Source organism: Crotalus tigris, unplaced genomic scaffold (genome assembly GCF_016545835.1).
Source record: "Crotalus tigris isolate CLP2741 ecotype Arizona unplaced genomic scaffold, ASM1654583v1 scf7180000018786.1720131, whole genome shotgun sequence".
In the NCBI taxonomy this organism is placed as follows: Eukaryota; Metazoa; Chordata; class Lepidosauria; order Squamata; family Viperidae; genus Crotalus; species Crotalus tigris.
Genome location: NW_024097201.1, coordinates 1,521,840 through 1,538,557, shown reverse-complemented (window position 1 = coordinate 1,538,557; position 16,718 = coordinate 1,521,840). Strand labels below are relative to the sequence as shown.

The 16,718-nt window shown below is 38.3% G+C and overlaps 1 protein-coding gene across 4 annotated transcripts in view; it reads left to right on the top strand.

Moving 5' to 3' along the window:
• The first annotated feature begins 1,071 nt into the window (after nt 1-1,071).
• The window catches only part of UHRF2 (ubiquitin like with PHD and ring finger domains 2), a 56,322-nt gene continuing 40,675 nt past the window's right edge, over nt 1,072-16,718 (top strand). Inside the window, exons 1-2 of one of the 4 annotated variants that reach the window (XR_005558260.1) lie at nt 1,072-1,823; nt 8,914-9,156. Coding sequence is in view for 3 of the 4 variants with exons in the window: in XM_039356162.1 (XP_039212096.1) it covers nt 1,671-1,823; nt 8,914-9,156 (396 nt within the window). In the remaining variant the exon portion in view is untranslated. The remainder of the gene's footprint in view (nt 1,824-8,913; nt 9,157-16,718) is intronic. The other 3 variants (XM_039356162.1, XM_039356163.1, XM_039356165.1) reach the window with 3 other exon arrangements.

Below are 16,718 nucleotides of genomic sequence, written 5' to 3'. Positions count from 1 at the left end.
GGTTTTAAAATGGCAAATGCAGTTCAGTCAAAAGCACACAATGTTGTAAACTGATGCACTCCTCACCCTTTCTTTCACGTGTACTTTGATGGGCTGTGAGCTGGCAGTAGCTGATCAACATAATTTGTATAGGAAATCTTAGCTCTGGCCAGTTTGAGAAGTGGAGAGTCCTGGAAGAGAGATCGGAGTGTTCAAAGCAATATTTAATTTGAGTCATGCTCATTTTGGGGGGATGGAGTTTCTTTTTTGCGTTAATAATGATAAGATCTCAGCTCTGGATCATAGGTAGAAACCAGTAACAATAACAAAAGGAACAATAATAAAAGAAAATGTATCTGCCTAATCTATGGCTTTTAAATTGTTATCTATAGATGCTGGGGATCTATTCTTACAGTGAATTCCAAATATTGTTATAGTCGGTTCTAGGAAGCGATGGATGTTATACAAAAATGGTATTGCCTGCCTGTGGAGGCCATTTTTTGCAGTGCTGTCAATAAGAGAAGATTCAAATGCAAATTGCAAGAGATTCGTGTGAACCTTAGGCATTAAATATTGCAAACGATAGCGACCCATAGATTTGAGTATGCAATATATATGAAGTTAATTAATACAAAATTAACGGGACTGTCTCAGATACGTTATGTGCTACGTCATCTGTAACATAACTCAGGTTTCAGTGCTATTCCGTGTAAAATCCGGATGGTCCGGGTTTTTATGCTAAGACTAGTAAATGTTGACTGTGGTATTTATGCTGTCCACATACACTGATCCGATACACAAGCTGGGGGTGGTGTGTGTGTGTGTCTGTGTGTGTGTAAAATGGATCGCCACCCCAAGAAATATAAACAAGGGATGAAAAGCGTCTCCCTGAACTCAGTGGCGCTTTCCCCTCCCCCCCAAGGAATGCCAACTTAGAGGTAAGGATGTTTACTGTTTACTAGACTGCACTCATGATTCGATTACGGCGGCGGTAACCCACGGAGACAATACCGAGGCAAGGCAGCGAAGTTGCGCAACCTCCTAATTCTGCCACGAACATCAGGCAACGGACCTCCGATCTGACGCCACGAGGTCGCGGGCAAGGGGCGTGGCGCTGGGCCGGCCGTGTTTGGAGAGGCGCGAAGAGGGATTTGAGCACTTGAAACGCCGCCTCCAAAGCCTCCATTCCCCGCCTGCCGTTATTGTCTCTTTAAGGTCGCGGCAAGGGTGGGGGCGCGCGGGGATGGCGGCGGTTTGTGGTGGTCCGGGCTTCTCTCGCGAGATCAGCGTTGGCGCCGTGACCTCCATGTGAGAGCAGCGGCGCTTTGGTAAACAGTCCTCCGGGTTCAGGACATGGCTCCCGCCGGCGCTCATTAGCTTAGCCGAGCCGGCAGTTCCCCACTAAGCTCTGACAGGGTTTGCCGCCATTCTGGGCTGGCTCGAGAGAATCGTTGCTGCTGGTTGGTCGCGAGTGGGGCGGGTGGGATCGGCGGACGAGCTTAGGAGGAGCCGAGACTGCTGGCGGGCCGGAGAAGAGGAAGGCCGGCGGGTAGGAGAAGCGGCTCGCACCGCGGCGGTCCTCGAGATTCAGGCAGCAGCTCCTCATCGCCGCCTTCGCTTCGCCAAGTGGAAAAATCCAGAGGCGGGAAGCTCCCTTTCCTTTTTCTGCTTTTCTCCTTCGGGAGCGCGCCATGTGGATCCAGGTGCGGACCATCGATGGTGCCCAGACCCGGACAATCGACGACCTCAGCCGGCTGACCAAGATCGAAAGTCTGCGCGAAAAGATCCAGGAAAGCTTCCGTGTAAGCCCTGACCGACAGCGCCTTTTCTACCGGGGCAAACAGGTGAGGCAGCCGCGACAGACACTCCCTCTCCCCGGCCTTCCAGCTGTGCGTTGCCTGCAGCTTTAACTGCCGCCCCGCTGCCGCCGCTCCTCTTCGGTCGAAGGGTTTTCTTTACCGTCGTCTGAGGGGAAGGAAGCAGATGCCATTGTGCCGAGGAAAGGGACGGCAGTGGCGGCTTCGTTCCGCTCCTCCTCCCTCTTCCCGTTACACTCGAGGCATCTCCTCATTCGCTAGCGGTTTCCCTCAAGACCGGGGAATGGGGAGTCCTACGCGGGACTCCCGGGAAAGCGGGGCGCGCGGGAACGAGAAGAGGCCGGTGGCGTGAGCAGCCTCTCTTGCGCCGCGCGCTACTTCCGGTGTTTCAAAGGTCTGCTGGGCTTTGGTCTCGCGGGCTCCGCTCAGCTGCTGCTGCTGCCGCTTCAGGGAAGCGGCAGCTGCCAGGAGGAAGTTCACGTCGTCCTCGTCTCTCTCGGTTCTCTGCTCTCCATTTCTTTCATTCCCCTTCCCTCCCACATCGTCCTGGTGGGAAAACTGCTAGCGGGCTCTGCTGATGTTAAGAAAAGCTTTTTCTTCCAGCGACTGTACAGGTAAATCCTCGACTTACCTCCCCCCTCCCATTTGTGTAGTGCAGTGGTTCTCAACCTTTTTAATGCCGCGACCTCCAACCGGTCGTAAGTCGAAGACTACCCAACTGGTTGTAAGTCGAGGACTTTCCCTGCCCGGGAGCGCTGCGCATGCATGGTGCAGCCCCCTGCACCGGCCGAGGCGTAGCTGTCAAGGGGCAGCGACCGCGCAGGGCGACCACCGGCTGGGCCACCAGCTGGCCCAGCCCAAGGGAGGTAAGGCACCCACCAGGCCCCACGTGCGCCAGCAATCCTCCCTGCACCCGCCGGCCTCCCACCTCCCACCTCCCACCCCTGGCCCTCTTTTACTTACATTTTTAGTAGTTGCTCAGCAGGGAGGGGTGGAAACTTCCAGACAGCTCACCTTCACTGCAGACAACTTGCAGCACCATTTGCAGACTGGGGCTTTTGGCGGGCTCAGCAGGGCAGAGACAGCCTGGATAATTCCTATTGGCTTTTGAAAACCAATAGAATTAGATTCTTTTCAAGAGAGTCTGTTCTATTGGCTTTCAAAAGCCAGTAGAATAAAAGGGAGTAGCACAACTAAGGAAAAGGGGAAAAAATGGCGGACTGCGTTGTTTGGCGACCCCCATGAAATGGTCGTTTGACCCCAAATGGGGTCGCGACCCACAGGTTGAGAACCACTGGTGTAGTGACAGTTGGAAATGACAATGGTACCGAAAAAAGTAAGTTAGGACGGTTTTTCACACTTATGACCATTGCAGCATCCCCATGGTCACATGATCAGAATTCAGATGCTTGGCAGCCTGCATGTATTTATTACGGTTGCAGTGTCCTGGGGCCATGTGATCCCCTTTTCTGGTCTTCTGACAAGCAAAATCAATGGGGAAGCCAGATTCATTTAACAGCCATGTTTACTAACAAGCACAGTATTCACTTAACAACTTTGGCAAGATTGTATAATGGAGAAAAAAAATCACTTAACAACTGTCTTGCTTAGCAGTGGAAATGGGCTCAATTGGGATTATAAGTTGAAGACTACCTGCACTGGATTTTTAACTGGAGTGTGATATCCTGGTCCATCCTGAAGAATATGTATGGGGTCACTAAGACTTGGCATTGTCTTGATGGCAACTAATCCGCCATGTCCTGTTTTGCACACCTTTTGTGAGTGCTGAGCTTGAACTTTTTGTTTACACCTGGATATATTAATTTAAGATGTTGCCCCCCCATATATATTGTATGATAAATGCTGTGATAGTTTGAGTTATTAACCTGGGATAGGCAAATGTGTTTATTTTATTGTGCTAGGTTAGGATTCTGTTCTGTTACAACTTGTTTTTAAGTTGTATGGTATCATGAGTATTGCCCTGATATTTTATTGAGATTACAGACTAAAAGTATAAGGAAACTGCCTGTTGTTAATACATATGGGATAGGGTAAATAGGTAAAATCTATTTGTCTTCTTTAATCCAGAATTAAATAATATAGCAGCATTTTGAGTGTGTAATCAGAATCATGGCTTTGTTAATTTATTACAACAAAAACCATGGCTATTACTTAGAACATTACATCTATACCACCTAGACTTCCTTTAGTGATTGTGGCAGCAAAAATTATTAAATTATAATATTAATATTTTCACTGATTTATATAACTTATGTTTTTGTTTCTACTTACAAGCAAACAGCAAGTCAATATTTTTGGTGCTTCCTAAATGGCTATGCTGCTGTAGTTAAAAGTCCAACACACCCAGAGGATATGAGATGTGGGGGCTTTGGTCATAGTCTGTTTTTAACTGCTATGATCTGGTAGATTTTAAACTCTATTTTTTCTAAGGAATCTTTTTTTAAATCCCCATAATAATGACCATGAAAGATAGATTGGACTAGGAGAAAATAACTGGCCTTAAGTCAGACAGTGAGTTTTCAAGGTTAAAAGTAGACTTGAACCTGACTCTCTCTGGTCTTAATTCAGCATGTTAACCACTGCCTGTCTAAAGTACAGGATGTGTGTGTCAAAATAGTGTGGCTATAACATGGTTTTATATATAAGTTATCAGATTACTATAGCCTAGACCTTAATATGAAGTTTACTAATAGTAAGGAATCAAAAGCCAAGGACAGTTATAATGCAAGACAAGGACACAGAGAAGAAGCAGTAAGGTATGCTGTACATGTAGTAATAATATTGCTTCAACAGTGTTCACAATTGACTGAGATACATAGAAATGTTGGCACATCTCATCTTTTGGGCTCAAGTGTTGGCTAGCTATCTCATCTCTGTTTATGAGCATAGGAAAAGATATGTTTTGCAGGGTCGGTCTAATGGCAAAAGTAAAAGAGGGCACTGTTGGACTATTCTCACTGATGGTATTAATGCAGTTTGTTAAATCATGCCTTATTTAAGTATTGCTTATTTTTATATGAAAATAGCTACGTTTGTATAAAATGTAAAGGATAAAGCAAACAAATCATACTATAGTATTTTGCAAACCTATATCTAGCCATTGTCAGAATTAGATACTACAATCTCAGAGGAGGATCTGGACAGACTTGAACACATGGCAACTTGGGCAAAAGTGAGACATACATACACCCCATATTTTAAAAGTTACCCTAGGAAATCTGATTGCTGGATGAGAAGCCCTGCACAAACAGCAACTTCATCCTGTGTCTACTTGGTATCTACAAGTAGGGCCTAATCACGGGAAGACACTCAGCCAGCTTTCATCTTGCCCAGCTGGCTGCCCTAGAACCGTAGAAAAGGTAATTCTGAAGCAGTTTGCTATGGCCAGATGTGTTGTGAAAAAGCAAGATTTGCAAAGTGGTTTCTTCAGGAAAATATAGGTTCCTTGCTTCTTGTGGTTGCGGCTGTTATTGGATTGGTCAACTAGTAACTGCCTTCTCTTCTGTGGCAGGACTGGGAATCTGCCCTCGTGGGAACCAGACGGATGGTCAAACTTAGGCTTGGTTGCTTTCCAAGCCTGGAGACATTGTTTCTTTGAGTGTTGTAGCCAGGGTAGGTTTTTTCCCCCCAAACCTAGAGAAATTGTGTTTGTGGCTAAGTTTTCTCCTTGTTTCTGGACCCAGCATGATGCTCCTCAGGAAGAAGCCCAGGAAAAGCTTCCCTTGGAACAGGGAAAAAGCAATACAAGACAAAGGAACTTAATTTTAGCCATGATGTCTTGCTAATGCTTGTGAGCATATTAGGGTGGTTTCAGGAATTGTGAACGGAAAACCGTTGGAGGAGAGTATTTGGATCCTGTGCCCAGCTCAGTCCAGCATTGGCAGCTTGGTGAAAGCTGACTAAGTGCAGACAGTAAGAAGTAGTGCAACCCTTTTTAGATTTGTTTGTGGCCCCCTCTGGTTGTGATCCATAGTTTGAAAACCCTTGGTTTAGCAAGGCGTGTGATCCAGCCAATTTGTAAAAGTTCATAATTGGAATATCAAACACATCAAAATTTGTTCAGTCTGCATTCTTGTTTATGAGGGTATGATCATTTCATTATTATATAGAATTACAGTAAATGACTACTGAAAATAGGGTATCAATTATATTGATCTTGGTATATATGGTTGCCTGCACTCTCTGCATTCAGTAATGAAAACAAAATTTCTTTCACTATTCCTGATAGGAGAATACAAACATGGCATTTCATTTTTTTTCTATAAAATTGTGAATTTTCACAGTTTTCCATATAACAACTACACCTCGTTTATAAGCAACTCTTGATCTGCAGTGATAAGAATATCTTTGCTTCACCATCATCACTGTGAGTTTGTGAGTTTTCTCTTTGCAAATGTTTTCTTTTTCCACTATTGCATTAGTGTAGAAGAGGATACTATTTTTTAAGTTGAAATTATTTATCTGTCTTGCTGCCCATGTTTCTCCCATAAAGGAAAGCTCCGGGTTCTTCCTTTTTTTTTATTAAAAGTTTTAAAGATTTTATACAATATATATCCCAAATCTCTCCCCCCCTCCCCCCCTTCCCAGAGCTGATTACAGGGTTACAAATAAACAATCATAATCTAACTAACATTACCGGGTTCTTCCTTTTGAATAGTTACTACTATTAACTTTTAAATAGAAATGCCTCCTATTTTATGATTCTTAGCATGCATAATCTTTATTACTGTATCAATATTTAGGATTATACTTAGACATTCTCTGCTACCTCATCCTTCCTCTTGATGACAGGGAGAAAATTTTTTATTATTTAATTTCTTAGCTTCTAATGATTAGCTTGCAACAGATTCTTTTGTAATTTCAGCATGCTAGATGGATAGTGAAATAAATTACACTTTATAGGTTCACAAATCATGTTCTTCATAGAATATGTGATTCTTTTTTCTGTAAAGCCATACTTGGAAGCGTGCTTCAGATATTCAGAAAGGTCAGATAGTTTAATTTCTCTGCAAGTACATATAAAGCAGAAGCTTATACTACAACACCGTGATTGTGGCTAGAAATTTAATTGAATTACAGCACTGTATTATTTTTTTGCAATAAATATATTTTCAAAGCTTGGCCATCCTTGCTTATGGTTAATTATGCCTAGAGGATCCTTCTGTAAGAGTACCAAATTGCCCACCTCTGGTTTTAATCTTAATTTTGTTTTTTGAATTTTTTCTATCACCCTGACATGTTTGTTTCCATTCTGTCTTGTTCCAGTTGGAATAAAACTTTGTGTCACATTTGTTATATAGTATGGCAACCTTAAACCAAAGTCTGCATGAGTAGTTTGAAGCTATGCTGCTTGGGAGGAACTCTTAGCATGTATATAACTGAACTAAACCAGACTTGCTGAGTTATTTGATTATGTTATAAAATTTCTTGTCCTAAGAATGTACCAGCTGATTTCTGGGAAGAAAAAAACTAACAAGATTTGAATGGTGAAGCAAGAGTAACATGAGATGACTGTTTTTTATTTTTATTTCAAGTTCTGAAAGTTGATTTTTAGGACTAAGAAAAAAATAAAAAGCATAACAAGCAGTTTTCTTCTTTCTTATTTAATACTGGTATTAAATTACATACTGTTATAATGAAGATAAAAGAATTCACATACTTCATAATTTTACCTTTAGTTAAATGCCAAATTTATCCTCTTCAATTAACAAGTATTATTTCAACTATTGGCAACATTGACCATGGTGACACTGGGTTTAGAATGCAGTCTTGCAGGCTAATTCTGCTGACTGCCAGCAGTTCAAATCTCACCAGTAAAATGATCCAAATTGTTGAGGGCAATATGTTGATCCTGTAAACCGCTTAGGGTAGGCTGCAAAGTACTTTGAAGTGGTATATAAGTTTAAGTGGTATTACCTGGAAATTATGGCATGAAGGTTCTCTGCTTCAGAAATTCACCTTGAATATAAAGAGGACATTGAGAAAGCAGAGCTACAGTTTTGTTTTTTTCTTCCCCTAATTGAATTGATAAGATTTTGAAAGCCTGAATGGAACTTATATTCTTGTATCATAATAGATGAAGTAAATTAATATAGTCTGGACCCCTTATCAATAAGATAAGGAAAAATACCTTCCCCAACCTGGCTTCCTGTAATTTTACTAAGATCATACTGTAATTTCAAAAATGTTGACTTGAACTCACAACACATATGAATGGCATATGGTCATAGAAGACTAAAGTAGAGAATGGGATTTAGAAAATTTATCTGCATTAAGTATCTTTGTATATGGGATTACTTGTATCTCCATCTCTTTTTGTTTCTGTATTTTCCTTCTAACAGGAAGGAAGTAGTGAATTAACAGATTGCATTTTATTTGGAGTTCTACCACTTCTTACTTATTGAATTATTAGCATAAATAGAGTTAGAAATTGTAGAGAATATTCGTAGCTTGGGTTTTAGAGTTAGGCAGAGGTTTGTCCTCCAAGCTTGCTGCTGGACATTTTGTTACCAAATGAAGTAACATCTTCAAACATTGGAGGACAAGCTCCGCCTATAAACAGAGTTTTTTTGGGGTGCTTTTCCAGAAGTGAAATCACATGACTAGAACCTTTTCTAGTATCTTTTTTTAACTAAGTAGTAGTTAAATCCAATACTAATCTGATACGTAGCTCCAGACGTCTCTTGAAGAGTACTTTGATGTTTCTTCTGTTGGAGAAAGTAGTGGTAGACAGTTTTTAATTACTTACTTCCATAGACCCTGAAAAACTATTTTGGATAATGAATAACTCTCTGGAATGTTGTGGAAAGTTTCCATGTAAAGGGAAGGAGAATTTTGTCTATATTATATTCATTTAGTTGGAAAGTAGAAGTAGTATATTATGGCATTTTGGTCAATGAAGCTTTACACCTTTTCACTGAGAGTTCTAAATCTCCTAAAAACCAAAGATGATATGTTATTAATACCAGCTATTCTGTACATCACAGATTTAATTTTCATGCAAGCTTTTTCTGTTTTTAATTTTCATATTTTTACACTATATTGATTTCTTTTAATATACATTTTTCTGATGGATTTTTTCTTGCATTTTTAATAGCTTGAAGATGGCCATACCTTATTTGATTATAATGTTGGACTGAATGATATAGTTCAGCTTTTGATACGCTCAGAGTCTGATGTTCCTTCTACAATTTTGAATAAAAAAGATGGAAAGCCTGGTCCCTGTGCGGTTACCAACTGTAAGAATAAAATCAAACAAGGAGTGAACAGTGGATCATCGAGTTTGCCATCTACATCAGCTCGCTCATTTCTTATAGATCCTGGCATTGGTGAATACAAGGTATTTGTTTTATTTTTTTAACCTTGACTGTGTCTCCCAGTTCTATTTCCAAGATGATTGTGAATTCATTTTTTAAAAATAAGGATTATGTATTGAATGCCTGTTCTAGAACAGGAAATATACTATAATGATTTCTCTATATTAAATCTGGTAGCTAGAAGAGAGAAGTGCTAGTGGAAACGCAACTTAGCCATCCCCTCCTCTCCAGAGCAGTCTCTAGCTTCATATTTTTTCGAAGCTTAGGGCTCTCTAGAACAAAGTGGCTGGTTGTGCTAGGCAAATATAACACAAGAGAAGATATCAGATGGAGGCAGTTTCTGTAATCAAAAATATGAATTGGCTAGGCGTTTTATGCAGCCTTTTAAAACTATCTACTTTTACATACTGTGTATTGGACTAAAGGTGCCACGATTCTAGAATTAAAGTCTGCTGGGTGAAAATTATGGGGCAATAGCATGTTACATTGGAATAAATTTGGGAAAGATTTTTAATAATAATAACTATTATTATTTTGGGTCCCTTCAAGTCAGTCTAGTAACTGCCTGGACAAGTTCCTGCAATTCTTTTTTTTTTGACAAGATTTAGGAAATAGTTTACTATTGTCTTCTTCCTAAGGCTAAGAGAGAGTGATAGGATCATAGTCACCTAGCTGATTTTGTACCTGAGGCAGGACTAGAACTCATAGTTTCCCATTTTCTATCCTGGTGCCCTAGCTACTGCATCAAACTGGCTCTCTTTAATTAATTAATTAAAAATAATTAGATTTCTATCCTACATTTTCTTTAGGGGCTAAAGGTGAGTTAATATTGCATCTCCATTTAACCCACAGAAACTTGAAGAGGTAAGTTGAGCTGAGAGAGTTTCCATGTTGAAAGAATGGATTTAAATATGGGCCTTCCTGGTTCTAGATCAATACTATTGAACTCTGGCTATTCACGTAGGCTGTTAGCAGGCTTTTATTTTTGTTAAATAAACAAAGCAAAGGAATAATAAAAGGAAATAACAGGGTTTTCTTTCTCCATCCTATCTTTCTGCAGTGCATATTTTAAATTATGAATAATAATAGTTGCCTTGCATTTAGTACTAAAATCTGCCCTAGGCGTCTCAACATAATATGTTAGTTGATTGGAAACAATCATTTGCTTATGGATCTTATGTCTGAACCATGACCAGTATTATTTCTGAATCCATAAACTGAATTAATATATTTTTTCCATGTCAGTGTCCCTTTCTAGATTTTTTTAGTTATAGGAAGAAAAACTATTCTTTAGACTGAGTGGCTCTTGGTGAAAGTCTTGCAGAAGTTGTACTCCCTTTTCCCTATATTTAGCCAGAACCATAAACTAGTCAATGTAGTTTCTTAGCATCTTTATAATAAGATGAAACATTAATTAGCACTTTAGTTAATGTATTATCATATACACAATATGTATGCTAATATATCTTAGTACACTATTGTGATTGCTTTGTCCAGAAAAGTTTTTAAATTTTTTTTTACAAGAAACAGAACAATAGTAACATTTGCTTTTGACCTTTAACAATCTTTTTCAGTTCTGGTTTTGAAAAATTCCACTTATACCTGGTCCTAAACACCTCATTGACCAAATAAAAACCAAAGATCTTTTTGCTAAGATGGATCGTCAGTGAGAAAGCATGAGTTATTAAAAAGAGGGAAGTGATGGAGAATTTATATCAAAGTGATGCTGGTTAAGTAAGGATCCATTTACTTCCAAATGACAATCACTTAAATATGAGCCAACAGTGTCTCAGCTGCTAAAAAAGCTCTAGGCTGCTTTAACAGAGGGATAGAATCAAGATCACATGAAGTGTAACTACCACTTTATAATGCCCTGGTAAGACCACACTTAGAACATTGTACCCAGTTTTGGTCACCACAATATAAAAAAGATGTTGAAACTCTAGAAAAATTGCAGATAAGAGCAAGAAAGATGATTAGGGGACTGGAGGCGAAAACATAGGAAGAACAGTTGCAGGAATTTAGTATGTCTAGTTTAATGAAAAGAAGGACTAGGGGTAACATGATACCAGGGTTCCAATATTTAAGGGGCTGCCACAAATAGTCAACCTATTCTCCTATTCTTTTCCTGAGGCAGGACAAGAAGCAATGGATGGAAATTAATGATGGAGAGAACCTGCCTAGAACAAAGGAGGAATTTCCTGACAGTTAGAACAATTAATCAATGGAATGATTTGCCTCCAGAAGTTGTGGGTGCTCTGATACTGGATGTGTTTAAGAAGAGATTGGATAGCCATTTGTCTCAAATGGTATAAGGTTTCCTGCCTGAACAGGGGGCTGGACTAGAAGACCTCCAAGGTGCCTTCCAACCATTCTGCTTACTGAGATTAAACCTTTTATCAAGGAATCTCTTTGTTATGGAAGTTTATCAAGAAAATATTTAGGGTATCAAGAGGACAACAAGAAACAGTAAAATGTTTGCTTTGCAAAACTGAAAACTTTTTTTTGTAGAACTAGGCTTCAAAAATGTGATCATTAACTTAGCTTATAATTTTAGATTGTGTTTCTTCCTAGGTAATAATCACAGCTATGGTCATAGGACAAGTCAAACTCTCAAACACAACTGTTGACCTATAATCAGTTGTTTAAACACAGCTTTATTGAGTCTCTACTAGCCCTGTGATTGAATGTATTACAGAAAAGTGTTTTTGTTACATTGTTTATTGTGAAAATGCTTTCTTAGAGAATATGTAACTGACTAGGTATAATTTCCAATTTAGTATAATATTGCTAACTATTTCTTCTTTTAAAAAGAACAGATGATAATTTTTTATCAATAAATATGAAGGCAAGACCAAATCATAGAAAATTCAAAATAACTATTCTTGTGCCATAATCAATAATAAAACAGTTAAATAGAAATCATGCCATGCTATATCTGTGCATTTGCCTGCTGGTTATCTGTTTGTAATCTCCAATTGGTAGGAATGAGTGCATCATAGGCAACAGTTATTGAATTAACGTACCTCAAATGGGCTAACTTAAAGAATGCATCCAAAATCCCAGATCGGTGGGATTGAAATTTGGCAAAATTGTGGTTGACCCAGTGCTGCCATACCACTGCTATCTGCCACAATCACATAATCATAATTTCTAAGTCAGTGGTGAAATCAGCAAGAAATTAGAAGTTGTTTCTACTCTCACTGCTTTTTTACCTGCCTGTGTTCATTATATTTCTCTGAAATAATTACCCAATGGTTCACAGGTTATTTAGTTAAAGTCTAAATGTCCGTTGATTAAATCATATGGTTAATGCTAGATGTGTGTAGTATTGGGATTCTAAATCATGCAAAGTTACTTTGATTCTGTTGTAGCCTCCCTTGAGATACCTGTCAGTAGTCCTTAAAGGAGCTATGTTTTTTTCCTTAGCTTGAACTGTAGCTACAAAGGCTCAGGAAAATATGAATTATGAATGTGGCAATTTATTTCTTGGTTTACTCTTTTGGTTTCTGATTTCTGTTGGAAATCTTTTAAATAATGGTTATGGAATCTCTGAAAATTAACTGATTGAGAATATAACATTGAGAATTTTCTTCTTTTATTACAGTACTGTAATTTGGTATTTTTTATTGTGACTACAATTTTTTTTAAATAATACTTTTCTGTTTTCTGACATGCTTTTATAAGCTGTATTCTATGTGAACACATGTCCTACTTGATGTGGCTGAAAATATAAAAGCCTTTTTATTTGCCTTGTTTAATATTCAGCTACCATAGACATTTATTGAAATATATACTGCTGCAGCTGGAATTCAAGCATTGTTAATCGTTCAGTTCTTAGAAGCCATTTACCTATGCTTCTAACTTCAGTGCAGTAACTGAAGTATGATCGTAACTCTCGTTCATCTTATGCCAGAAAAGTGTTATTTTTTTTTTGTGCGGTTTATGATCTAGTGGTTCCAGTGAATGGATTATGACCAGATTCAGTCCTTAAGGTAGTTTCATCCAGCTCATCCTCTGTTCTACTGATTCTTTCATCTCTATACTGTAGAGGATAAAGCAAATGGACACAGTGTCCAGGTTCAGAGGAACAAAGTAGAAGAGCATATAGAATGGCTGGAACAAGAAGGCCCATCATTCTAAATGATAAAATAGTACCATGCGGCCCAGTATTTTTGTTAGGGTCAAGTTCATATATAAATTCAGCTCCTACTGTTTGTCTGAATGTATTTTGAATCTACTGTGTATAAATTCATTCACCCAGACACCTATCCTTGTGTGGTTGTTCTTTGGAACCTATTGGTTTTATAGCCTGCTCTTCCCTCCTTATGAGTTATATGCTTGTCCTTCTGCCGTGGGTGATTTTTCTTTAATCCATTCCTTCCTTTCATCAACTTTCTGCCTCATATCTCTTTCCTCATATAGAGGACTACCATATTTTATTTTGCCTTTAAATAGTTCTGAAAATAATTTTCATTGTGGTAGTGGATCATAAAAATGGATGCTATCTGTCTACTTTCATCATATTTCTACAGAGTTGTGTTAGCCTTTAGAAAAGTAGCATTTAGCTTGGTAATGGGAATATTAGGCCTTATTTATAATTATTAGTTTATGATTGTACTAGATTTCATTTACTGAGAAAGAAAAGTTCAAATTCATTTGATTGAGTTTACTTTTATGATCTATCCAAACAATTTTCCTCTCCCACTCCCTAAACCAGGGTAGGCAACCTTGGCTCTTTTATGACTTGTGGACTTCAACTCCCAGAATTCCTGAGCCAGCATAGCTGGCTCAGGAATTCTGGGAGTTGAAGTCCACAAATCACAAAAGAGCCAAGGTTGCCTACCCCTGCCCTAAACAATAATTTGTTTGAAATTATAAACGCCTCTGCAGCATAGGAACATTCTTTTAAATCTGTATAAACAAGGCTGTGCGGGGGAAAAGGAAAATACCTTAAAGTAATTAATGTTTTAACAATTGCAAATGTAATGATTGGTCAGATTCTGAGAGCTAACTTGTCTGTCAATGCTTATGAACTACTTTGTAGTTCAAAGACATTAAAATAATCCAACGTTTGGAACAGTGGCATTTAGTAACATGTAGATTAGAGGTTATTTATTGGAGAGACACATTTTATATTACATATAAATATGTGCAAAATGTATTTTTTTTAAATGAAGAACAGCTTTATGAAATGAAAATTTACAGATGTGAGAACTCTGGGTTTGTGTAGGTGCATATGCATGTAAATGCATGAGACTTTTCATTTTTGGGATTTCTCCATTGTCAAAATTTCCCATTTAAGATTCCAAAGGTGTCTTTGCTTTTTAAAATTATAATTATCACATATAGTTTATATATGAAACCACCCCTCCTTGTTTTCATGCTTGTTTCAAGGCAAATTTTTATCTCTATTTGAGATAGTATATAGAGATGTAATCTTAGAAGCTGGCAGCACTTGGCAGACCTTTTCTGAGCTCATCTTTTAAAAATGTGACCATGGAACCTATGTAACTGGCCTCCTGCTTCAAGCCTTGTGATCACCACTTCCAAATAGCCCCAGTCTACTTTTTAGTTAATCTGCAGGGGATTATTTGTATCATTTCCCCCTTCCCCCCCTTTAAAATCACTATATTCTTGTTATAATAGATGAAATACAGTAATTTTAAGCATTTTTTCCCTATGGCTTTTCCTTCTTTCCCAGCAAATTCATTAAATTCTTTTTTTTTTGCAGTTGGCAGCAGAGAGACAATGATTTTAAGCTCATTTCATGTAGAAAGAAAGAGAACTTTTCTTTCTCCTCCTGGAAAATGTGTTTGTGTATGTGTGCATATATGTGTATACACACACACACACACACACACACACACACACTCACGGAGAATATGTCTACATAAAAAGAAATGGCTGTTGATTCTGTGTGTGCTATTCTGTACATACAGTAAGTGCAGAGACTGAATTTTGGCCTAGTACTTGGTATAGTTCTATGACTGCTTCTCAGTGATTTTCTATCTTCAAGTTGCAACACATCTCTTGGTATGTACAATAAATGTGAATGAATGTGGGAAGGTGATAGGGGAGGAAGATTTCAGTTTATTTGAGAAGAAGCAATACAGGCCTGATCTGGGGGGGGGGGGCTGTGAAGGAGTTATTTCAAAGACTATCACTTAATTTGTGCAGTGAACATCTGCCTGGGAATTTACAAGATTATATTTTTATCCTGGCTACCATTAAAGATGTCTTCTGAAATTGATGTAGTTTCACTGCATAGCTATATGGGGTTTGTCCTAAATGGGGCTTGACAAATAGAGACAGTCACCCAATCTATCAGATTCCAACCACGCAGACCAGGCCTGCACAACACACTGTCCATGTGTTGCATGAGGTTCACAAATATTTTATAAAAAGTAGTAAATGTATAGCCATTGTCAATGAAAAGACATGCTTCTGAATACCTCCAGGCCTCACTGCTGCCATCACCTCTCATGGTTTCATCACTGCTAGCTACAAAACAGTTGATCAGGACTCCAAATACTTCCTTATGACCCACAAGAAATTTTAATTTATCAAGTGTCATTTCCTCTTGATAATTTGTGCCCATCTGATGTAAATTGTGGATTTCTAGTGGAATTACACATTCTTAATCACCATGCAAAAAGTTAATTGGGATGCTAAGATGCTAGGAACATCTTTAGGAGAATGCCCGGAGGCTACAACAGAGGAAAAACTGCTTTTGTCATACCACCCCCTTGAATTCTTTCACATAAAAAGTACGGCACAATTTTAGGGAAAGATTTAGGGAAAATATTAAATTGTATGGCTTTGTTATGCAAGAATTTATTATGCTAATATAAAAATGTTTCGTCCCTATTCTGTTTTTAAGTTACTTATTATAGTCAGATTTTAAGCACAGATAAATAGTGAATATTAGTTTATTGCTTTCACTGTCCCTGAAAATTTATCTTGGAAACCTATGTTTTAGATTGTTGGTTTACGATACTATATTTTAAACTATTTTATTCATTTTAAAATATGTTGTCTATGGATATCATTGGGTATCTATATAAACAGACTTGTACTTCCATCAGTGGAATGTATTACTACGAATCAATTTCTTTCTGTTTCTGTAGCTTTCCTAGATATGCTGCAGAGGTTGGGCAATCTGGGGTATGGAGAAAGTCAAGGAAGTTAATCTATTTTCATGGCAATCTGCATGAATGACATTAATTGTTACCCATAATGTGACTTTAATTAGGATAGGTTTAGGGGCATATTTTAAAAAGTTATTAAATGCATTTTTTCAGCAAAACGTAGGGGACTTTTATTTTTTTAAAAAGTGAAAATTTACTACATGAGAGGAGTTTGTTGTTAAAGGCTGGTGCAATGGTGATGGCTGAGTTCATGATTTTGGATGCTTAGCAAGACTTGTTTTATACAACATTTGTTATTTAAAAGAGTATATTTTATCAAGATTAATAAATATTTAGATTATATGCAAAATATTAAGTGTATCTTGCATTAGAATATGGTACATAGCAAGAGGGAAAAAGTATTCTTGATTCAATTATTTAAATATTGTATGATG